General features: G+C 37.8%; 1 protein-coding gene across 7 annotated transcripts in view; it reads right to left on the reverse strand.

Annotated features, from left to right (window-relative positions):
* The window catches only part of Kcnip4 (potassium voltage-gated channel interacting protein 4), a 1,067,715-nt gene that overhangs the window by 17,177 nt on the left and 1,024,914 nt on the right, over nt 1-25,624 (reverse strand). For all 7 annotated transcript variants that reach the window (XM_031342219.1, XM_031342222.1, XM_031342225.1 and 4 more), the window contains 2 exons: nt 9,284-9,353; nt 913-983 (listed from right to left, as the gene is read on the reverse strand). In XM_031342219.1, coding sequence (XP_031198079.1) covers nt 913-983; nt 9,284-9,353 — 141 coding nt within the window. The remainder of the gene's footprint in view (nt 1-912; nt 984-9,283; nt 9,354-25,624) is intronic.

Here is a 25,624-nt window from a genome sequence, read left to right on the forward strand (position 1 = left end):
TATCTATCTGTCTATCATTTACCTGATATTGAAACTACAAAATAAGTTAATAGATAATTTATCTGCCTGAAGACCAAATATACTCATTTAGGATGTAAGCAAATCTGTGAACAAAAATTCTCACAATTTTTTTTAACAAAAATAAAAGTCACAGACACCTAATCCAAATCAGATTCCATTTATTCTTTTAGCATCCACGATTACATGTTATCTGTAACCTGATAGACACCAGATGAATCCTACAAAGGTATCACTTTCTCTACCCATTTTAAACATGACTTTTTATATGTCTCCTATCTATCTATCTATCTATCTATCTATCTATCTATCTATCTATCTATCTATCTATCTATCTGCCCCTGTGAATATATGTGTGTGAGAGAGAAGAGAAACATTTTATTCTGATTCTCACATTACATATTTCATAAACAACCCTGCATGCTTGTACTCTATAGGTCACTTGAAAGTTTTAATTTCATTGCAAGCTTCTGGGGCTGATGAAGTCAGCATTGTTTTTCTGTACTAAACATCTTATCTGCGTTTACTAGGCTCCCCCAGCTGAGCTTACATATATTACATCTATACTTCCCAGGCCTGCCACAGGAACTAGCCCATGCTAAGTGCCAGAAAATGTCAAATAAATCATTTGCCTTCTTGGATCGCCCTCATGCTGTTGAGGACTGCTATGTGTGAGCAGATAGCAAATGTTTGAAAGTGTACTAAATATGGCTTGTAATTTGTCCAGTTTTGCAAAGATAAGAACAGCTACATGCCAACATAATAGGGGAAAAGGAGGTGCTCTTGGAATTTTTGAAAATAAGCAGATACCAACCCTTAACTTTCTGCTAAAAGGATTTAAGTTTCTTTCAGTGTGCCTTAAGTCAAATGGTAGAATGAGAGTCTAAGGCTTACCTCAAAGCTCACAGCTCCATTGTGGTCCGTGTCGAATGCATTGAAGAGGAAATGTGCATATGTTGTGGAGTCTGAAACATTGAAAAGGGATATCATTTAGTTAGTGTTTCTGTAACCTATCTCTTTCTCTTTAATGCTTGTTTTGATCTCTGTTGCCCACCCTTTTTATGTAATGAACTGCAACTTGTAATTCATACAAATGAGCTACATTCTGAGGCCATTGGTGACAGGCATTTTCTGTGAGCCTCTGGCTACAATTAATCTCAACCCACGAGAGGATGGCTGTTGATCTCATGCCCTGGAATGAGTACTGGTCCCACAGGTGGATGTCAAGATTATGGAGACATGTCTTGACATTGTTTGGTGCTTGGCAAAATTTTATCTCCATAAGTAAAGTAGTAAGAACCCAAATAATGTGACACATGAGTTGGTATCATTAATAGTCCTGTCATTATTCATATTGTCCATGTTTTTACAGCTCAGAGAAGTAGTTTTGCATGTAAAGAGGTTGGAAAACTTTCCCAAAGTCACATAGTCACTGAGAGGGAGATCTGAGACATGAAAATTGGGAGGCAGTCCCATGGCCTGTTAATTTGGCTGGGTACTTAGGAAGCTTCTTGTGGCTAACATGTAGAGGAATTTGTAGATATTCCTACTTATATGCCACTGCATGCAGTAGAGTGCCACTACCCTGCTTGTGTCCTGGGTGGGATCCAAAGCTCGGAGTACTAAGGACAAAGATGAATGACTCAGTCTGCCCACTTGCTGAAATCTAACTCTCTTCTTCTGTTTCCTTCCCATGCCTACTCTGTTCCTCCCTCTTGCTCTTCCTTTGTCTAACTAACCTCTGAGCTTTCTTCAGTTCTCATTTTAAAAGTATTTCTCTTTGTTTTCTTTTCTTAATGCCCAGCTTTACTCTCTAAGTGCTTTTGTGCTCAATTCTTGAACAAATTTACATGATTATGTTAAATACTCCCTCTCCTGGGTTTTAGCCTTTATTCTTCACTCTACAAAAATGTAACCTTTCAGCTTTTTGCTTCTAGCCCTTTATCTGCTGCCTTAAAGGCTTATTAATTTCTGTTTTGTGACTTTTGGTTTTTATTTTTACTGGGATTTCTTATAGCTTCGATTCCTTTTTGACATTATGAGTTGGTTTTAGAAGGCTGCCAAGGAACTGAGTCCAAATAGCCAGGGATGGAGAATTACATTTTCCAATGAAAACAAGTATCATATCATTGCTCCTCTTCTTTCAAATTTTCTCCAGTCTGTCAGAGGAAATCCAAACTTCTCTCTGCCCTCTCGGGATTCTGAGCTATTTAGGAATGTTTTCCCTCAATGTTTCATCCAAGTTATTGCTTGTTAACATGAAGGTCATATATCTCAAAGGTGACTGCACACATTGCTTCTCAAAAATGATGGCAGCAACTCCCCTCATCCCTCATTGCTAAATACAATATAATACAGCGCTGACTTTAACCATGTGAATTGTGAACACGCACACTATTTCTGTCTCTGTCTCTCTCTTTGTCTCTGTGTCTCTCTGTCTCTCTCTATGTACACATGTACATGTATGTTATTTGCACATGTGTGTACACGGTTTCAATTTTGAGTACCTTCATCTATTACTCTCTACTTTAGTTTTAAGACAAGGTTTCTCACTGAACAAGGAGCTCACAGTTTCCAATAGGCTAGCTGGCCATGAGCCTCTGGGAAACATCTGTGTACCCCACTACCAACATTGAGGTAGCAGATGCATTGCACCACACCTGGCATTTATATGAGTGTTGGGAATCCGAGCTCAGATCTCTTTATGTGGGCAATTAACTCAGACATCTTCTCAGCTCCATTAACTTTATTTTCAATAAGTTAACCAGGCACCCAAATTGGGTCCATACAATATGTGAAACTGGCAATATCTACAGTGATACCTGTGTGGTATTGATATGTTCTAGGAAGAAGTTATTCTGGATATGGGACCAGGGATTAGTTGCAATGACTTAGTGCAATTGTTGGGAAATTTTATTATAGAGTAATGAAGAATTGGCAGTCTATTCAGGTTTGGAAAGCCGTTTTGCACTCAATAATAATTTCCATGTACTTCTTAAACTTTTTTATATAACTTCAAGGAGGTATGAGTTTATGGGTGCCACGTTAAATTTATTTCCAGGGGAGGAAAAAAATAAGTTTTGCATAGTTTATAATGAACTTAATTAAGTGAGTCTCTTGTCACCGTGTTTAGACAATCAAGGTAAATATTACTGTAGCTAGCAAAACTCACCATGAATTTTTAATTTAAGAAAAATGATAGAGGCAAGTGATAATTATTCTCAAATGTTGTCTCATTAATTTCAATGCTTGTTGTGTGGCAATGACAATCTTAAAGTTTACACTGATATGGTTCAGAGTTCTTGCTTATTGAGTTCACCTTGACAATTCTCTTGGAAGTTTAGCCAACTTTCCAGCCTACATTTATCATGTTGCTAGATTTAGCTAACAGAATAGTAAAACTAGAGTGCTTAAGTTTGAATGTTGGCTTTCTCAAAGACTATCCGTGTGACCTTGTGCCAGTCAATATTTATGTGACTTAGTTTTGTCATCCATAAATAACAGTGATACTAGCATGTCCTTCCTAGAACCAGCATGAAGTTTCAATGAAAGATTACATGTGCAAAGAGTTTATAGTCATCACAGAACCTACTTGATGTTCAGTGAATATTAGCTGTCATTGTTCTAATGCTTGAATTTCAACAGTAGTTTGATCAAATTTCTTAATCCATGATAATATCCCAGGTTTGAGAAATGAAATCAGTTTCATGGAGTTCTTCCTTCCCACCTAAATTCTATCTGAATTCAAGCACAAGATTTAGAAGTAATGTATTGTATTTGAATATGCAATTCATGACCTTGCCTTTCTGCAGATCTGTATGTGTGAATAGCAGTCTCTGTCACTGAGTCCTCTGAGACTAGGACTAGAACTCAGTAGTAGAGAACATAGTTGCCCTGTGAAAGGCTGTGAGTTCAAACACCCCACTCCCTCAAAATAACAGCAGCAACAGCAAGCCAGTTCTCAATTCTCCCTATTAGCTGAGCTGAAAATTGGTATCCAATAGTCTGGAATGAGAAATACATGCATCATATAGCAATTTGCATATTTTTTATTATTTAATTCAATCTTTATATCCAGAGTATAAACTTCAATTGCTTTGAGTATGATGGCTGCCAAATAGATATTTATGAGCATGTTCTTCTGAGTTGAGCTTATTGTCTCACCTCTTTAATATCTGCTAATTGAGGATCTAGCATAGTCAAAGTATGTGCAAAGTTCCTACAACACAAGCAGAGATAGTCTAGAAACTTTCGTTTCCCCCAAGATGTAGTGGTTAATGTGCTAAGAGTTATACACTTAATGCTTCTGCTGCATACAGGTTAACACTGGAACACACAGGCAGCATCACTATCAAGCTTTCCCCATCTCATTGCTTTATGCTAAGCATGCTTTAGCTGCCTGCAAGATGTTCTCTTCAATACGGCTGTGTTGACATCCATTCAGAAGACATTGCCTCACTAGGCCTTAGGAAGAGCCCAGAAGCTGACACAATACCCCATTATGCAGGTGCTTCTGTATCCTAGACAAAGTATTTGTGCAGCACATGGTGAGATGTGGTGATTTATAAGTACTTCATTGTTACTGTTCATACTGCCAGAAACCTGTTGCTCCCAGACTATCAACCTGAATAAATGATGACTCTATGGAAGACGAAGACAGCTGCAATATGAAGCTGCCTGCCATCGGAGATTGTCTTTTTCCTGGGACCATTTGTCCTTTGCAGGCCTCACTGGGAGATGTAATTTGCATGCATAATATTAATTTTTAAATGGCAAGTCATCATTCTTAGCACTATCGCATTCTCTTCAATGATGTACCTTTAGATTTATGCATTCAATTAACATGAATAATCAAAGAAATTTTAAGAGGCAGAAAGTGATTCTTTCTGCCTCAGATCCCTTCAGATTTGTGAAAAGAATGTTTTGCAATGTAGATTTCTCTGTTGAAGTAGATATTCTCTAATAGAAAAATACTCTTTTTACATAGAGTTTGCATTTTAATGTGGAGTGCAACCTAACTTATAGTATGAAATGAGTTTGATTAAAAATAAATAATAACAAAGATTTCAGTTTGTTTTTATTCTCTGATGTCTGTACCTTGGCAGACAAAAAGTACACGTGGTCTCCCTTTAAAATTGTTGAAGTAATTCAGATTTATATTGCATAAATATAATCATATGGACAGATGGTACCAAATATTCTCTCTCTTTCTTTCCTGATCTCTCATTTTAGTGCTGGGAATCAAATTCAGAGCTAGACAGGCTCTCTCTTTCTCTTTGATCTACACCCCAAGCTCCCAATTTAACCTTTCAGTAATGGACCACATACAGTGTTACAACTATGGCATGTGGTATATCATAGTTAGCTTCAGCTCTCAACTTGATACCATCCACAGCCACCTGGGAAGAGGGAATCTTATATGACAAATTGTTAAAAGTATTTTCTTAGTTGCTACTTGATACAGGGCAAACCTGTCTAACTGTGAGCAGTGACAGCCCTGGGAAGATGGGCTGGACTATCATATATGAGAAAGCCAGTGAACAGTGGAGCAGTATTCCTTTCTGGTTTCTGCTCTAAGCTTTTGCCATGAGTTCCTGTCCTGACTTTTCTTAGTGATGAAATATGACCAGGAAGTGTGAGATGAAGTAACTCTTTTCTCCTATGTGGTTTTTATTAGAGTGTTTTATCATGGTAAGAGAAGGCAAACTGGAGGAGGAGGCTACGGCAAACAGCTCCTTTGGTCCTTTAGAACATGTTTTTTTCTCTGCACTGAAGTCCTGAGGGGCAGAGTAGTAATTGTCGCATATCTACATACACTTAAAGTCTTCCTTTGTTTTATTGGAATTTTAATTCTTTAAAGAAAAACACCTTTACTCATTTTTTGTTTTGATAATAAGTTCACAAAGTTGCCTTACAATCACTGAAATACTCCAAACTAGATGGATTATAAATGAAACAGAAAATCTAATTTTATATGAAACAACTAATATTTAAGAGTTGGATACACTTCAAAGTGAGTTTTATAATTACTAGTCAACATTAGCAATCCTGTGAGATGGTATCCTCAGCCTTTTCTTTTCTCAGTCCTTCATTCATTCATCATTGTATGCAACAAGTATGCATCCTGTGTAACTATCTGTGCAATATGAACACTGTTCATAGTGTTACTCATTGTTATTCAAGGGTAGTCATTGTTCACTGTGAACACAGCAGTGAACAAATTGGGAAAAAATTTTCTCTTCCTTTGAAGTTGACTTTCTAATGGTCGGAAAAGATAGTAAACGATAAAGTAAGCAAAATACCAAGTATTAAGCAGTTTTGAATAGTGAAGAGAAATAGAAGCCAGAGAAGAGCCATAGGGGATAGTTTAAGGTTACATTTTAAAGATAACATGGCTAGGCAAATCCTTCATTTTTGTCTGTTTGTTTACCTGTTTGTTTTCTAACAATAAATAGAATGGTGTGGAGTTGGATGGGTGGGGAGGGGGAGAGGGTCTGAGAGGAGATGTGGGAGTGTTAAAAGGATGAGTGGGATATATTCTATGGACATTTATATTTTCAATTAAAAACAAAAGGCAGTGAGAATTCGAGGTGTGCACTGGAGAGAACTGAATTTTAGTACCTGGAATTGGTGTGTTCAATTAGGTACCAGAAACAGAGGTGTCACTACTGTTTTGGTTAAATGCCAACAAGGTTGTATGGCTAGAAAGGTATTGAGTACTAGAGACTGTGGAAGTCTACTAGAAGAGGAGGAGAGGAAGAGGGAGGGAGAAATGAGATGGAAAGGGAAGGAGGGAGAGAGAAAGAGATGGAAAAACAGTGAGACAAAGATGAGATCAGTGGGCATAGCAACAGTGCTTGTTGTGATATATACATACATTTTGGAGACTTTCAGGAAAAACTCTGATACCCTCTGGCCTGTATTTTAACAGAATTAGTGCCTTACTTTGAAAATTGCCCATAGTCAGGGAAAGAGGTACCACAGCAAGGACAGTTCAGTGATGGCCATGTCAATGGAAAAGTCTACTATGTCCACAAGCACAGGAAGCCAATGTTGCCTCCTGAATTGAACAGATTTCAAAGCTCAAGTGAAGGACTAGATATTTTTCTTGCCTAGTCCAGTGAAATTTTCCTAGATCCTGTTTTATGTCATAGGTTAGGCTCAATTCTATGACTGTTTCCTGGTGATTTAAACCCTATGTGTTATAAGCCCTCTGTTTTAAGTAAGCTACTAAAGTTCTCTTCCTGCAAGAGTCTTCTTTGTATATAAAGTTTCAGCCTTTGTTCCATTAAAACCCAAACTCATCTGCTATATCTGTCTGGTACTGTCTTTCTGGTTTCTTCATGCCTCTTTCCTCTTCCTGCCAAGTTATCCTCAAGTGCAGTCTCTGTTGATTGCCATTGTCTGCATAGTTCCCATTGACCCTTTTGGGCTCTGCAGTTGGGGTTGCTGTCTGAGTCTAGAAACCACCTATGAAAGTTGCTCAGATCAAGCTCAACAACAATCTCCATGTTCTCTGTGCTGTTGTGTCCCAAGAATGTATTCAGATCCTTTTCTTTCTGGACTTCTTGGAAGATTTAATGTCTGCACTCTCTTTCCTGTAAGTTTTCTTTGTACTTATATAGAGTATCTGATTGTTCGTTCTGTCTCCTAATGGACTTATTTCTTTCCAGTTCTCTGACTCTCAAACTTGTCTCATGATGCTTTCCACTTTGTATGAACATACTGTTCCAAGGACACTCGATGGGGCTCAATTCACTACTTTATTGTTAATAAGCTTCAGATCTCTGTCATTTCCTCTGACTTCTCTTCTGAACGTCAGATTTTTACTGACTTCTTGTTGATACTAAATGCCTACTAGATACTCAAATGTACTTTGTTCAAAGTTGAGATCATTATACCCCAATTCTTGTAGCAAATTACCTGGTGCCCATGACAAGAGTTCTGGACATTATCACCAGATCTCTCTCTTTTTTGTCTACCATAAAAATGCGTTAATTACTACAATCCTGTAAATTTTCCACAAATGATCACCTTTGTTGCCATGCTGCCTCTTTATCTACACTTCACCTGCCTAGATTGAGTGATCTCTGCTGCTTTAAAAAGGTGAAAGGCATCATCCTGAACTGAACCACTCCTGAGATGATAATGAGGTGAGGCTTTGAATGACTTTACCATGAACTTCAGAAGCAAACTTTTCCCTATACATTGATTTGCATATTTATAGAAAAGAACAATCCCAGGATAAAAGGCTGAGGGGTGGAGGATGAAGGTTTCCAGAGCTAGGCATACTGCATATTAGACTCTACTGCACTAGCCTCCTCGTTAGCTCAGATCAATTTATTTGGATAGCTTTTTTCTAATTGCCTGTGATTCAGCAGAACATCTAATTATGTCTATAGCTGGTTCTCACAGAACTATTTTTGATTCCATCTCTTCTAAGTCTTACTTTATATTCACTATTTTATACTGTCCCTCTGCTAACTAGAGTATGGGTCACATCGTTTTGCTCTGGTTTCTCTTCACATGTAGCTAGGCACACAGTGGTTGTGGTGACAAGTTAGAGAAAGCACAACAGCACATGCATCTCTTCACTCACCTCTGACATGGAGGGAGTCCCATCCTACTGTCCTGAGTCTTATCATAACTAAAATCATATCTCAACTTTTATTCATGTTTGCAGCTGAGAGGCTATAGTAAGAAGATACTGGAAGGAAAAGGAGATAGCAGAAAGTACACTAGCTAGTGCTAACACACACACACACACACACACACACACACACACACAGAAAATCTAGGTTATAACCCAGATCTGCCACTGAGTTAATATGTGACCCTGATCGAATCATTTAACTTCACTAAGCCCCAGATTTCACATTGGTAAATTAAAGGTAATTGCATTTGCCCTAATTTGGAGAGCCGAGAAAACTCAAATGAGCAACACGATGAACATCATAGGGCCTTAAGCCATTTTGAGGACCTCTAATAAAGGTCAGAAAGCAGTGTGTATGTGAGATAGTCATCATGCTGGGCACACGGGATTACTCACATTAAACTGAGAAATAGGCTTTTAGAGATTCAGTGATGTGAACGTAGCTTATTTTTATAATACACTCAAAATCCTGTGAGCTCTATGCTATGCATTAATTTTTTTACAGGAAGATTAAAAATGTAGAGCCATGCTATGAAAGATTAAACCAAACTCAAGATTGCACACATAACTCTAATTCTGAGAATACGTTAACAAGTTCACATTTGTACTTACCTCCCTGTGGAAAGAACTGTGAGTAAATCTCCTTGAAAGTTTCTTCATTAACAACACCACTGGGGCATTCCTAGAGAAAGCACAGAGAAGCGCTGTGAGCAAAGCCTTTATAAAAGTGATTTTGTACTTTCTGAATAGAACTGAATGCTCTGTAAAGATGTACCAAGTAGGTTAACCTCCATTTACACACACACACACACACACACACACACACACACACACACACACACACACACACACACGGGCACATACACGGGCACACACACAGGCACACTGGGGTGTGGCCTGGAGAAAAGAGGAAGTGTTCTTTTCTCTCATATTCAAGGAATCTAAATCTTGGAAATGAAGGTTTCAGTATTTCTTTATATTGACCACTGCCCTCATTTGCTTTGATTGTTTTGATAATGATCATATTACCAAAAGCAACTTGGGAAGGAAAGGGTTAATTTTACCTTACACTCAGCTCTATCCCTTGAAGACTCTCAGGGGAGGAACCTGGAGGTAGGAACTGAAGTAACAGCAGTGGCTGAATTCTATTCACTAGCTTGGTCTCCATGGCTTGCTCAATCTATTTATAGCACCCAGGATGACCAGCTCAATAGCAGCAATGCCCACAATGACCTGGGCCCTCTCACATCAATCAAGAAAATGCACCACAGATTTGTCCAATTGAGGTTCCTTTTTCCTAGATATGTCTAGGCTATGTCAAGTTGACAAACAAAACAAAACAAAACACCTAGCCAGCAAAGCACCAAAGCTTGTCTGACATTAAAAGGATTAAGTACTGTGCAAAGGCATGTGTTTTTTGTTAACAGTGAGGTAATGGGGCCCTGCGTTGCTTTTCTTGGCATTCCACTGAGATATTGCAATATGCCCTAACAGTTGTTATTGGATCTTTATGACTTACAAAGATTTTTTCCCCATATATTTGTGACTTTCATTGGAAAACTTTATTTTTTTTATGGATCTAAGATAACTCAAGAAATCTCAAACAGGAATGTGATTCTTAGTAATAGGGTATTATTCTGGAGCATAGAGAGATTTGGCCATGCAAAAGTGACTTTATGTGAACCAGACAGTGGTGGCACATGCCTTTAATCCCAGCACTAGTGAGGCAGAGGCAGGTGGATTTCTGAGTTCAAGGCCAGCCTGGTCTACAGAGTGAGTTCCAGAACAGCCAGGGCTACACAGAGAAACCCTGTCTTGAATCCACCCCACCAAAAAACAGTGACCCTATCTGAGAAAAGACCTTCTGAAAAGTTGGTCATCAAAGCCACAGAGAGGGCCTGAACTTAATGGAACTCTATCTTTATACCCTTGAAAGGGTTGCTGAGAACCAATGAATACTTACCCAGGAATAGCATTGACTTGTTAATCTGTTGGGGATACCAGGCAAGGCTAATACTCTAAAAACTAATTTTGTGTTTCTGTAAATCTAAAACTTCTGAAGAGTCTGATATTGTCTTAGAACCATAAAGGACTAAGCAAGCAAAGCATAGACTGAGAAGAGGGGTAGCTCTATTCACTCTGTAGAGAGAGGTACACAGAAGTTGGCTCAAGGGTCAGTGGTATAGCTGCCCTGTGAGAAATGAATTCTGACCATTCCACAGCAGTCTAGCATCAGGTTGCACACGGGTGCTGACTGTCTACTCTAGGAGCTCTATTAGTCATTTTCAGATGGTCCTCATTGCTCCATATTTTAAACTCATTTCTGCTCGAATCATCATAACCCTTTTACACTCTGTAACATTCCTCTAGAACCAGGTTTTTTCCACTAGGGGAGAACTAGGAGCATGCTGAAGTTTTAATACACCAGATATTAGATATGAAAGCATGTGCTATGCACTGCAAAATTTACTCTGTTTTTCATGCTTTCGACCACCATGCAATTGACATGCTAATAAGGAGGGAGGAGCTCTCATCGAGACCTACCTCTAGATGCAAAGTTTCAAGCGTTTAATGACTTCTGAAAGAGGAAGAATCAGTCTTCCTCAGGGATGAGCATTCAAACCATTTATCTAATACCATACAGTAATCCATAAAATACAAAATTAGCAACAGCAAATGGATTCAATAGTATATACATATATACACATACATATAGACATATATATAATGTATGTATGTATGTATGTATAGGTATAGGCATAGGTATCAGTATATATCAGTGAAAAATACCAATAACAGTATGTTGGAAGGAGCAAGGGGAGACTTGATATAAATACAGTACACACACACACACAGACACACACACACACACACACACACATGAAATTTAAAGAGTAAAATTAAAAAGTAGTTATCACCAAAACCAACCAACAATCCTTTTAAGCCTTAAAGTCACTATCACTTTAATACTAAGCTTATTTTATTACGGTGGGAGTTTGTTTTTTCCGATAAGCCATTTAGTTCTTTACTGGAAATGAGCTTCCTTGGTGGGGAGGTGTTTCTATTTTCTCATTTGTTCCCACAAGAGGTAGGAGTTTTGCTATGCAAACAATTTATACTGATAGCTCTGATGTGAGTTTACCTTTGCAGACCCTGTCAACATATTAATCAATGTCATGGAGTCAGAATATTTGTTCTTAAACACAGATAGACCAGAAAGTATTGGCTACCCAGTGAGGCAAAGGGGACAATGTAAATAGGCTTGGGACTTTTCCAGGTTGTTAATTTAATTGCTTTTGAATGTGAGGATTCCAAATCTAAGAATATGGAGCGAAGAAAGGACAATCAAACAAACAGGCAAACAAAACCATGGCTAATTTCATGTGCTGCTTTTTCTGTGACCTGAGACCCAAATAAAGTGTAGCCTTATTCTGGATGTTTCCGTGAATGTGTTTGTGAATGAAATTTGCCCAGCAATTGGCAAACATTTCTAAAGGAATCCACCCTCTGCAATGCTGGTGATACTCATTTTATCTTGTTGAAGGCTTGGAAAGAGCAAAGTCTTACAGTCTTACGTAGGAGATTCCTCAGTAGACTGCCTTAGACTTCATGTGCATCTCATAAAGATGCCTTTAGTGAACTGTGAAAATTTTCTCATTGTACAGTCTGCTGGCTTCCCACTTCAGAATTTGCACTGAGTAAAGTGCCAATGTATTTTAGCTGTCAGTCAGTCAGTCTTCTTCCCTCTCCTCCTCCTCCTCCTCTTCCTCTTTCTCCTCCTTCCTTTTCTTCTTCCTCCTCTCTGTTCTTCTTTTTATCTCTCTACCATTTCTCCCTCCCTCTTCCTTCTGTTCTCTCTTTCTTCTTTCTTCCTCTTCTATCTGTTGCAAATGTGAACATATGTATTCACACACACATGCATGCACATATAAGCACCATTTGCTTTTCCTATGGAGAACCATGGCTAAAAAAGAGTCAAAATTAATACATATAATTTAGAAAAGGAAATAAAAAAGCACATGTACACAAAATTACTCAAAAGTTTTGATTAAATAACTCTTGTTAGTCATAGTAGTCCAGGTATAAGAGTAAATGAACACTTGGTGGTTAGACCTTCTCACACATGTAAACTGTGATTTATTAGCTACTTCACCATGAATCAACTGTTTATGGCCACAAAGAGAAAGAAAGTGTGTTTGGCTGTCTGCCATCAGGTGGTAAATTTTGTATGGTCAGAATCTGAAAACTTCCTCACAGTTAAACAGAGGCTGGCAGAAGCTGAGGGTCAAATACAGAGGGCTGTCTGTATTCTGCAAACTTGTCAGGCACCTTTTGTCTTGAAGCATATTTGATAGATACATTTTATAGTATGAACAGATTAGTAGAAATTGACTACCTCAATGTTTGTTCTAGTTATATTTTTGTCTAGTGAAATCATTTTTTTCAGCAGATGCAATGCTTTATTGATTTTGAGGGTAGTAGGTCTCACCAGGTAAACTTTTCATAACCATTTCATATTTTCTACCTTAACTTTCCTTTACAGAAATTACACATTTATACAAAATATAGGATCTAGGACTATAGGAATAAAAAAGACAATGTTCTTTTCCTTCTAGAGCCCAAGATTGTTATTCCTTTTATTATTTTTTTAAAATCCCAGAGACATATTAGTGCTGCTCAGACACTTAAGTGTGTGGCCATCCACTGGAGTATGTTAGGCCAACTAGTGCTTATACCCTAAAGGAAAAGTAACTTTCCCCCTCCCCCTGGAAGATATCAATTGACAACAGCTCTTCAGCTACAAGTGAGATTTCATACCCATTTCTCCATCCATGTTGGGATTTTGTCTTGCTTATGTATACACAGGTCTTGGGTATCAAGTCGCAGTTGCTATGAAGTTACCCATACATCTGCCATTTGTGTCTGCAAAACACTGTTTCCTTGTAGTTATCCATTTCCTCTGGCTTTTACAATCTTCCCATTCCCTCTTTCACAATGATCAGAGTGCAATATAGGTGTCCCATTTAGTGTGAGTGGAGCACTCCATAATTTCTTAGTCTGTGCATTATGAGTCTCTGTTAAATGCTATCTACTGCAACAAAAGACACTTGTTTGAGAGAAGCAGTAATATATGTGTATAATAACAAGTCAATAGGAGTTGGTTTAATGCCTCAATAGCAAAGTAATAATAGTAGGTTTTCCCCTACTTCCTATGACCTATCTAAGCACAGGCTCTTGGCTCTGTCACAATGCCAGGTATGTGTAAAATTTTGTGGAGCAGGTCCTAAAATCCAATCAAAAGGAGTGATGTTACTCCTGTAACATTTGCTCCACTGTTGCATCAATGTACATACCTTGTCAGACCAGTTATTATTGTAGTTTCACAGCTGGATAAGACTGATGACTACTTTTCTCTTTCCAAAGCATACATAGTGACATCTAGTATCATGAAAGCTAGTCAGTACAGTTGATTGTTTCCAGATCAATACCAGTTTGATTTATTCATATTCTATATCTCAAGTAGGCTATATTTGCTGAAGTAGTGTCTGATATCAAGTTATAGAAGCTAACCAGTAGCATTGACAAATAACCTGCAGTATTTGGGGAGTCAATAGAACCTCAATAGAGATAACGCTGTTCCTGACATTGGACTTTGTGTTTATTAGTCTGTGGTAGCTATTGGGGTTATTGTTGCCCCATTACAGGATGAATACATTTAAGGGTTTTTATATGTATACAACATATTGTAGGATGCTTTTCTAGTTGTTTCTATACTTTCATTTGCCCTTTTATCTAACTCCCAAGACCATTTAACCCTTCCTGTTCTAATATCTGCCCTTGATTATCTCATTACACATGACAGGATCAATTTTAGATGTCAAATGAATATTTTGGTATTAGGATATTAATACTGACAAATACTGACCTTTTAAAATGACAACATGATAATTATGAGCACATAACAAATTCCTGTGTTACAGACATTGTCTTGAATGCTTGACATGGGTTATCACATCTGGATAAATAGATACTAATGGTTGCTAATGACCAAAACTGTTATAAGGGGAAACCACTCCTATCTCCCATAATTAGAAAATGACAGACTAGAGTCTATTGACTATAGATTCTGAAAACTTTGGTGTTCAAAACAATTTTCAAAATAATCCAATTTCATACTCCTGGTTTAAATATGTGGAGATCAAAATCAATAAGGTTGCAATCATTGCCCTTAGCTGCATAATGGGCTGCTAAGTCTACCAGTGCTCTAGCTTGGCTTTTTTAAAGTCTTGGCTAAGTCACAGATACTTTTCTATTCATAACCTTGTTGGTATTTTCTGCCAGGGTGTACTTAGAGCAAGCTATTACAATGATAATAATCTTGGGCTTCCAAGTCAAGTAGAAACTTAAGTGTAAATTCTATTCTGCCACTTAGGAACTGTGTAAGTTGAGACAATTTGTTTTATCTTGCTGTCTAATTATTTTTCTCTATAAAATGGAAATAACAATGGATTCAGAGAGGTGATATGAGACTTAATTAAAAGTGTATACAGTGAGATCTGTCTCTACCTTACACATTGTGAATTGTTCATTAAATATTAAACAGACCTTGGGGAAGCAAAGCTCCATCATAGAATGAATGATAACATCAATATAACATCAATGCAATGTACTGAGGTTAAATTGTATCTATTCAAATGCTTGAACCAAGAATAGTACAGGTCTAATAAAATGCAATGATCTTATTAAGTAGATATGAGTTAGGCCTCTACTCTTGTATTGTAAATTAAGTTTGTTCTATCTAATATTGTCAGCATTGACTCACAAATACAAATTACAAATGTAATTGTAAATGATAGCTGAGAAACATAAAGGTCAAGATCCTAGAAATAAATGTCAACAGAAATTCAGGAACCTTTCATTCACTAAGTTAAATGAAAACTATTCTCTCTAATGATGCTGCATATGTGAAAATATGTTAAAAATGTTGCCATCTTGCAGAGGGTAGAAATGGTACTGCTGAGGCTGACACATGTATTCATAGGAAATTACTAAGAAAATTAGTTTGTAAGATGTGTCATGAGTTCTTATAATGTTGTCTCACAAAGAATCTTTCCAGCATTTCATATAAACTTGTCATAGCTCTGAGAAAATGTACTAGAAATATTATAATAGAATATAAATCAGACATATAACAAAAAGCATAAGTATAACATCTGTCTCAAAATTATGTCTTCATTCTTCTCACTGAATTATCATCTCTTGAATAGTTGTCTTCTATCAAATGCTGTTTCCTCATCTTTAAGTTTTTAATTAAACATTTATAGATAGGACCAGAGAGATGACTCAATGGGTAAAGATATTTGCCACTAAGCCTGACAGCCTGAGTTTGATCTGTAGGACACAGAGAATCCAAGGAGAGACCTGACTCCTGCAAGTTGTCCTTTATATGCACATGGTCACACATGCACACCCCACACACATCATATACACCCACACACAAGACAATAACTAAATATAATAACTGTTCTAAGTTATAACCTAAATATTAAAAAACACATTTGGAAGTAATCCTTTTGTAATCAAAACCAAAATATTACAGAAGTGGGAGGGGAAGTCTTTTATAGGAAGAACTAACTGGATCGAGTAGGTTACAGTAAATGAATATATAAAGTTAGGTAGAGTTGTGGAGGATCATAGAGGAGTTACAGGGGAAATGAGTGTGGATAATATTAAAATACATTGCATTCTCAGACCAGATATATTGTACTCAAAATAAAAGTTCTTGTGAAATATCTTATGCTGTCTTTGTAATAGTTGTAACATTGTATAATTAAAATATTTTTGCCTTTTATTAACTCCATACTTACCCTTAGTACAATTGAAGACTTAGTACAATATGAGAGTTGATAGTCATTGAGTGATGTTTAATTGAACATCTTGGTTTTCTAATACCAGAATTGTATTAGTCTTTTTATTAGTCTAGGTAATAAAGAGAATAGACTGACCACGTCTGGGTAGGAGCAAAAGAAGATTGTAGGCAGAACTATGCAAAGAAAAAATATCAAGGGGACTTAGGTTTTCAAATAAGAGCCACAAACAAGCGTTACATAACCACTGGAAGAAAGACAACGTCTTTTAGATAGCAAGAGTGGGTGGCAAGTGTGCTGGTGCCTCTTGGAGGAAGTCACCTTCTTAAGCAGCACAACTGCTAGACAGCCCACCACAGTGAGATGTGTATAGATCCAGGAGCAGAGAACAATGAGCACCTAGCACACAGAGAATGTCATTTAACCATGACTCAGGAGATGCACCAGGAAGGAACAACTGAATCAAACAACCTACCATGGTCTGGGGCTTTTTATCAGGACCTCTCCAGTTTTCATGGCACCACGTATTCATAAACATCAGAGGACAGAGGCAACGTTAACAAATAGTTTACATCTTACAGAGCAGCCAGCTCTGCTTTACAGAGGCTTGAAGAAGATGAGGACTCAGAGAAGGCTGTCACTCAGGGTTCTAAGGGCTAGGATGTGATGGCAAAATTTATTCAGTTTGCAAAGGCTATGAATTGGACTCCATATGCTGCAGTGTGGCCTGTATTTATTTATTTATTTCTACCACCAAGGTCATTATGCAGATCTTATTAATTGATGAAACCACTTTCAGATTAGCATGGCATCAACCTAGTAATGGTGAAACAAAATCAGTTGGATAAAAATTCACAGGAGCCCCAGTGGAGCAATAGGGACACCAACATACCTGCAAAACTTTTGACCTGCAAAATTTCATCCTGTCTATAAGAAGTGCAGAGAGTGGTGAATGGAGCAGAGACTGGGGGACTGGCCAACCAATAACTGGCCCAACTTGAGATCCATCCCATGGGCAAGCATCAATCCCTGATACTGTTAATGATACTCTATTATGCTTGCAAACAGGAGTTTATCATGGCTGTCCTCTGGGAGGTTCCACCCAGACTGACTCTGACAGATGCAGACACCCACAGCCAAACAGTGGATGGAACTTGGGGACTCTTATGGAAGAATAAGAGGAAGGGGATAGGAATTCCATAGGAAGACCAACAGAGTCAACTAACCTGGACCTTTGGGGCTCTCAGAAGCTGAACCACAAAGCAAAGCACACACATGCTGGACCTAGGCCTCCCAGCGTATATGTAACAGATGTGAAGCTTGGTCTTCATGTGGGTCCCGAACAACTGGAATGGGAGCTATCCCAAAAGCTGCTGCCTTTATGTGGTATATGGTCTTCTAGCTGGGCTGCCTTGTCTGGCCACAATGGGAAAGAATGTGCCTAGCCTTACAGAGCCTTGATGTGCCAGGGTGAGGCGATACCCTGGGGAGGCACCTGCTCAGAGGAGTAGGGGGAGGGGAGATGGGGGAAGGATTGTAGGAAGGAAGGGGTGACCTGGAGGGGGACAGTGAGTGGGATGTAAAAGAATACGTTAAAAAAAGTAAATTACAAACAAAAAACAAAATTCTCAAGAGGAAAAATTGGAGTATTTCTATCAAAATGAGTAAAATATTCTGAGGCTGAGATTCATACAACTATAACTATATAACTATAACTATAAAACTATAGCAAAGTATATTTGGGTGATTTGCAAAAATCTATTTCCTCACAGTTGAACTTTTGTCTTCTAGCACACTAGCTACTGCTGAATCCTTGCTAATTTTATTAGACCTATCATTGATGGACTTCTAATATGAGCTTAGACACACTCCTCACTGATGATGGCAATGCTATTGAATGATTTTCCATTTCTTGTTGTAAAAAAAAAATCATCCTAACCTGAGCTGCAATCTTCTTGCAATTTTATTGCATCTCATGACAGAATAGGAAGACACAAATGAGTTCATGTTTTGAAATAAGTTTGGTGACAGTTTTTCCATTAGGGATTATCAATATAGATGGATATATATATATATACAGTTGATTTGTTTTGGGTAGATTTGGAGTTTTGAAACACCTTAAATATAAACCAAAGAAGACTTGAGGGAGGGTAGGGGCTGTGCCAGATGAATACAACTAACTTTTAATGATTGCCCGTGGTTTGCTGGGCACTCGGCCAGACAGGGGAGAATATAACATGTTCTCATTAAATCCTTTGCAACAAATGAGCTCAGGATAGGTTAAGGAACTTTGCCAGTGTCAGACAGAGGTTTAATCAGGGGCCTTTGATTTGAACTGGAGTTGCAGTACAGAAATTTATATTTAACTAAGTTTCTTTCATAAACATTAATTGTAACTATGAAAGCAAAAAAAAAAAAAATAACCATTGTGAAATTTTATCACACTGCCTTTGAAACCCATGAATTTACTAAAACAAGAACCAGTAGTTATTTATTAAACATGTATTCTTACTCCAAACACGTATCTGGGCCTGGGGCTGCAGGGACAAACCAGCAGGCATGTCCATCCCTGCCAAGAAGCTTTCTTCAAATGATTGCATCCTTACACATTGGACAAATACACACAAAGATCTAAGAAACTAATATCATACTGAAATTTATTGGGAAGAATACAGTGGGAAAGCTAACTTTTTATGTCTATGTATGCATGTGCTCCTCTGTGAGACTGAATACATGTTATATGTGCATACATGTGTGTGGGTTCACATGTGTTCATGTGTTTCTTTCATCTTTTCTCTCTTATTACCAGCTGCAAGCTGCAGTTTCCTGGAGTAGCCCTGGGACCCTGAAGGTTAGCTATATGTCAAATTCATGCTTTCCTGATAAATACAATCTGTCTATTGTCATGACTTTAGAAACTTTTATTTTCATTTTCATTCTGCTCTGAAGAGAAGAGACAATTAGCAAGAGGGACAGAAGATTGCATTACAAAGAAAATCAATTCTGCTGGTATGTTACTGTGCCCTGGCTCCTGCTACCAGCACCTTGCCCACCTCTCCATCTGACTTATATGCTTTGGTGGCTCAGTAGATGATGCCAGGCCTTGTTAATTCCATCCATCAGCCACAGAACTCTTCACAGGGCTCCCTGACTGCAGGTGACAGTTGCCAGGAACATTCTTTATGGCTTAATGTCATATTGAGGCACAAGGGGGCAGTAGTGTCCTCTATGTTAACTGCAATCACAATTGCTAGTCCTTGGTTTTCAGTTTTTCTTTTCCTACGCCTGATGTATATCCAGCTACAATTCTTGCAAGAAAGCTATTTCTTCCTTAAGAAAGGTGTCAGTGAGCCTTGCTCCTAATTTGAATACCTAGAGGACTTAACTGTTTCAGTGATAGGATGTCAGAGACATTATTTCATCCCTTGATTATTACAGGGGAACAACTCAGCCCAAATTTATAATCACCTTCTGGTCATAGAGCCACAATTGGCTTTAATGACAATAACAACAACAACAACAACAACAACAACAACAACAACAGTAGTAGTAGTAGTAGTAGTAGTCGTAGTAGGCCTTAGAAACAAGAGGTAAATTGACACAACAACAAAAACAAATTACAAAATTTGAGTGTGAAAATACTGTGGGTGTGGAGTCTCACTGTGCAAGCCCACTTCATTGTTTTATAAGGGAGTAACTTCAACCTTTGAAATCAGTATGCACATCTTATGGCTACTTATCAATGATATTAAAATGAAGATAAATCATACACAAACTGCATTCACTTGGTATTGGGAAACACTGCATCCACACTCAGAAGAAATGAATGCATGTTTCTGCCATTTGCTCTTGTCATCTACATGGAAATGGATCTTCCTACCCCAACTAATGCAATTCAGGTAATCCCTCATAGTGATGCTCAGGTGCCCATCCCCCAGGTGAGTCTTGACTTTGGATTCTGACAAGGTGACAGCTAATATTAGCTATCAAAAGTATGTCTATATAGTGGGAATGGAACCCAGGAGCCATATCCCCAGCCCTCAGTGTGGATTTTAGAAATATAGTCTATATGAGAGGTCATAAAAATAGGTTAGAATTAAAGCAATGAATCTAATGGAAGAGTGCCTTCAGGTGGAGCGTAGGTCCATTTGATAAGGTCAACACAAGCTGAACAGATTTGGCGACTGTGGTGATAAGTGCAGTAAGAAAGCGTGGAAAGGCTAAGCCTAGAAAAACTCTAGAGACAACCAGAAGCAAGGGACTTTTAAATCGAGACCTGTAGGAAACAGAAAAGTCAAGAAGAGACAGAAGGCAATACAAGGTGATAACACAAAAAATCTGTGATGTGATCATCTATTAAAGAGATGGTCAGTGTGTCCAACTGTGATGATCTCAGACAGGCAACTTAAGATCAGCCATTTTTTCAGGTGAAATATAGTTTGCTGTCAATATTTGTTGGATCTACATCTATGAATTCAACTACATATAAATATGAAATATTAAAATAATCCAGAAAGCTTCATAAAGTAAAGCATGACTGTGCTGCACATTGCTCACTTTATTGCAATTCCATAAATGAAGATTCAAGCAGCACTCCAGTTGCAGTTCACCTTCCCTCTGTCAACACTGGAATGCCTGTTTTGTAACTTCTGTCTGTATTATGCTATAGTTAAGCCAAGGCTGTCTGTTGTCCATACCAATCTTTATAGACCTTTGAATCTTGTTACTACCACCCAAATAAAAGAGTGCAGCACTTATTTGTATTTACACCATCTTAGAATTGTATTTAACTTAGAGATGATTTACATATGTAGGAGAATAGAAATGGGTTATATATGTAAATTGAAGGCCATTTTAAATGAGAGTCCTAGAATTTTGGTCTGCTTGGAATGTACTAGATTCCTCATCATTTGTCAGGGACAATTACACCTGTTATATAGGCCTTTGGGGAGAACTGAGGGATCATTTGCATAATGTACTCAGTAAAACTCCCAGTCCCATTAGATACACACAGTAGTTCATTTATTCATTAGAATGGAATTTCTAACTCTTTTACAGTATTTACTCCATGTATAACTATTTAGCCTTGACTCTGCATGAGGCTGTCTATAAAGATAACCAACAGGAGTGGAGGGAAGGCCTGTCCTTGCCCCTGTGGATTCTTGCTTCTCATCAACTATCATGTTCTGGTGGAAGGTGAATTTATCACAGCTGGACCAAAGTGTCAGAAAATCTGAGAATAAAGATGTCTTCCTGTCATCCCCCAAGTTTGAAAAAAAAAAAGGCAAGAACACAGAGAAAAACCATTGTTTTTCTTAATAATATAGATAACTCAGAATTGCTAATCTCTGAGTAGGAATTATTGTTCAATCCTGTTTTTTACTTCTATTAATGAGAATGGTAGTAATTATTTTTGTGATACATGCATGATTGAGTTGATTTTGGTGGGTCTGTTTCTTACTGAAATTCCTACTGGGGCATCCTTGATGATATTTTCAGAGTTAAGCATAACATTAGGAATTAAACCGTGGTGATCAATAGTATATAACTTACAATTGCTCCAATTCTTTGCTTTGGTCTTTGATTGCCCAGTTTTCTGGCCGGTTGAAAGCCATATCTAAGCTTACTACTTCAGAAGTTTCTTGAGCTATGTGCATATATAGAAGGAGTATAAATAGAGTTACAAGGACTGGCAGGACTGGAGGCTATGAGAGGCAGGTAGCTCACTGCCTTCATATATTTACCCCAGGGAATGAAGTAGTATAATCCTCTCTCTCTTTTCATTAAATACAATAGTTTAAATAGAATATATGCACTGGTTTATGAATACATAAGAGTTGACTTCCCCAAAATACCCGGGGAGTCTAGGCATATAAAAGAAGCATGCAATAACACAAACACTACCTCTTTCATTTCACAGCTGTATGTTTTCATTTTAAGAGCTGATGTATGTTTCAGACATTTATTTGCAAATATGGTAAAAATATTATTGCAATCAGCAAGAGAGCCTATTTGAAACTCTCTTTAGATGAGTCTGGGATATCAGCTCGTTCTCTAGGGATGCATACAGCTGAAGGTTTTATGTTCTTCATACACAAGGAAGAAAAACCAATAGTTTTCTTGTAGTCAATCACAGATACTTTTATTTTCTGCTTTGTCAGTTGTTAACCTCATTGTTTCCCAGAAAGGAGGAGTATCCAAATTTAAATCAGCCTAGCGTTACACTCAGATTCTTGTTATCTTTGTTGGAAGATGAAAAATTCAGGGGTGGTGTGGTCCTTATATAACCTCTCAACACGGTACAAACATCTCCTGCTTTCCTATTCCCTAGGATCCCTAGTAAGATGAAAAACAATTTCTCTGATTGTTAAAATGTTCAGCTGAAAATGGACACTTTTGGTCAAAGAAATGAGTTGGAGCAATGGTAGCTTATGTGTTGTTTCTCACCACACTTTAATTACTCAGCTGATGTGACTCTTTAAGGGACATTTTCCTAGTCCTACACTTAGAAAATGATTTTTGGGGGGGCTAGGGGCTACTATTATTTTGCTAAATGAATGTAATAGTGAGATGACTTATAATAATTTGTTGCTATACTCATAGATTAGGGAATAAGAGAAGTTTCACCTTTCAGTAGATGATAATTACTACAGAGACCTACAACTGGACAATGTGTACAGAGTGAGAGCTTAGAGCACTCAGCCCTGAGCAGGGTGTCTTTATTGCATTCTTTCCTTCAAAGCTTAGGGATCTGTGTGTAAAAGAAGAGTATAATGGAAGAACCAGAAGATGGAGATAGAGGGTGAGGAGAAAGATTAAGAAGGATGGAGAGCAGGATAAGGAAGCTGACCAGAAAAGTCAGAAAAGTCTTCATTCCTCATGCTACTGTAATTGGCCCAGGGCCATCATGTGACTATATCCTGATTCTTTTCTGGAGCTATCAGGTCTGTGAAAGAAAGTAGAGAGAAAGCTTCCTGCACTTGCTGCTGGAGTCCTGGTCCAGGTGGGTCTACAGCTACGTGATTTCTATCCCCTTTAGGCAAGAGAGACAACTGTTCTTTTTAAAGTTCAGTAAATACTATGACTTGAATCTTTTTTCCCCCCAGGTGGTTCAAAATAAGGTTCACCAAGATAGTGTTATTGTTGTTCTTTGATCTTTACAAGATTAAGTAGAATAAACACAGTGTTTCTCTTCTCTTGTTGATGAATTTTAGTGCATAGGGAGAAAGAAAAAATAAATGACTCTCCATTTTTCTTAGTTATTATTTTGTATTTGGATCTCAGGTACATTATGGGTAATGTCTTGTTTCATGAACTTTGGCACTAATACACAGATCAAGATGTCATTGTAACTGTGCAAATAAAAAATAAGTAAAAGCACAAAAAACAGTATCCAAAACCTAAAACCTAAGCCCATATACAGGACATTTAAAATCTCAAGGAAACTTAATTTCAGCATTATTCTTACTCATCCAAATCGAGTCTGATCACTGATTTTCTATAAGACCTGTACAGTAATAAAACTAAAGGAGAAAGATGAACAATATGAGCTGCCTTCCCATTTCTCTATATGAGTTTTATTATATGAAAAGATATCATTGAGATATACAATTTTGTGGAACTGTGAACTTTCATTCTATTATTAGTTAAGTTTCTTTCTTGCATAATTTTTGATTAGTGCTACCAGTCTTGGGAACAGATTTATAATTAAAGTAATTCCCAGACACAGCCCTTCTTGACTTGTCCTCTCCCCATTTCTCTACTCTCCTCTGTTTTCTCCTTCCCTGGCCTCTCATTTTTCCCTTCCTCACCTTCCTTCTCATTTTTTTCTGTTCCCTGTACAGCCCCATTTCTGTAAGCTTACTTTATTGTTGGCCGCCTGTGCCAACGTTAAAGAAAGGGTTCTTCTGGTAATAGGAGTTAGAAATAGATGGAAAGAGATAGGAGGAGATACAAGAGAGTGGCCACAGAAATACCTACCCATGTGGAAGGGTAAAAATTAGACAGCAGACTTTACTGTTCAGCCATCTTGAATTTAATGAATCCCCTTTGTTCGCCCAACAGGTAAAATACCTGGGGCATAAACCACTCCCCCCAAAATATTTCCATGTGATAGTCCAATCAGCGACTCCCTTGTTACTCTGTGGGAGTGGAGCTTTCGAATGTAACTAGAACCCGGTTGGAGGCATGGCGAATAGCAGGAGATGGGCAGAGAGGTGTGGCTATCAGAAGCAGGTCTCAAACCAGGAGGGTTACACTTTATCACTATTTCCAGTCCAAACTATGGCTTTATGACCCAAACTGCTTCTCAATTATCGATGCACATGGAAAGCCAGAGTTTGCATTTCCAGCTACAGAAAGAGCACTGTTCAAAACTAAATGCCCAGGACTTTGCTTTCTGATACATCTGGCAATTATTCAGATCACTGCACTTGATTAACACATACAGTTCTCACGGCGCTCTGTAAATTGGCTTAAGACAACTTCAAAGCACACTTGGGACAGTATATATTGCATCTACTTACTCTGTGTCTTATAATAATTTGATAAAAACGCCAGTATTTTTTTCCACAGAAAACCACAATGACATAATGTAACTAGCAATGCCTACTTTTCTTCATTATAGTCGTCTCCATTTTATCATATTTGTATCATACATATGCATTTTAGTTTCAGTGTTAGATCAAATAAACCACTTATTATATAACGAGGAGAACTATTATCATCATCAAAATGCTTACCTTGATCTACTCCATTATGTCAGGATTTAAAGAAGTATAACTGATCCAAAGTGTACTATGGGTTTCAAGTGTCTGGTCATAAGTAATTTCTTCTTAGTTTTGAATCTTGGGTATATTGGATCAGCAGCCAAAAGAGCTACAACTTGTTGGTGAAGGAACTATTAAGTAGAAATTAGAGACTCAACATTTCCTCTTTATTCTTTCCTTATCTTTTTTTTCTTGCTTTGGGTAATCCCTGTAGTATCACAGCATCTGTGTAATTATAGGCTCAATGAAACAGCCTTCATCTACCACATTGGATGGTCACAAGGGAGCAGAATACTGTAAGGCGAAAGATGCTTTTG

Source organism: Mastomys coucha, unplaced genomic scaffold (assembly GCF_008632895.1).
Source record: "Mastomys coucha isolate ucsf_1 unplaced genomic scaffold, UCSF_Mcou_1 pScaffold22, whole genome shotgun sequence".
Lineage (NCBI taxonomy): Eukaryota > Metazoa > Chordata > Mammalia > Rodentia > Muridae > Mastomys > Mastomys coucha.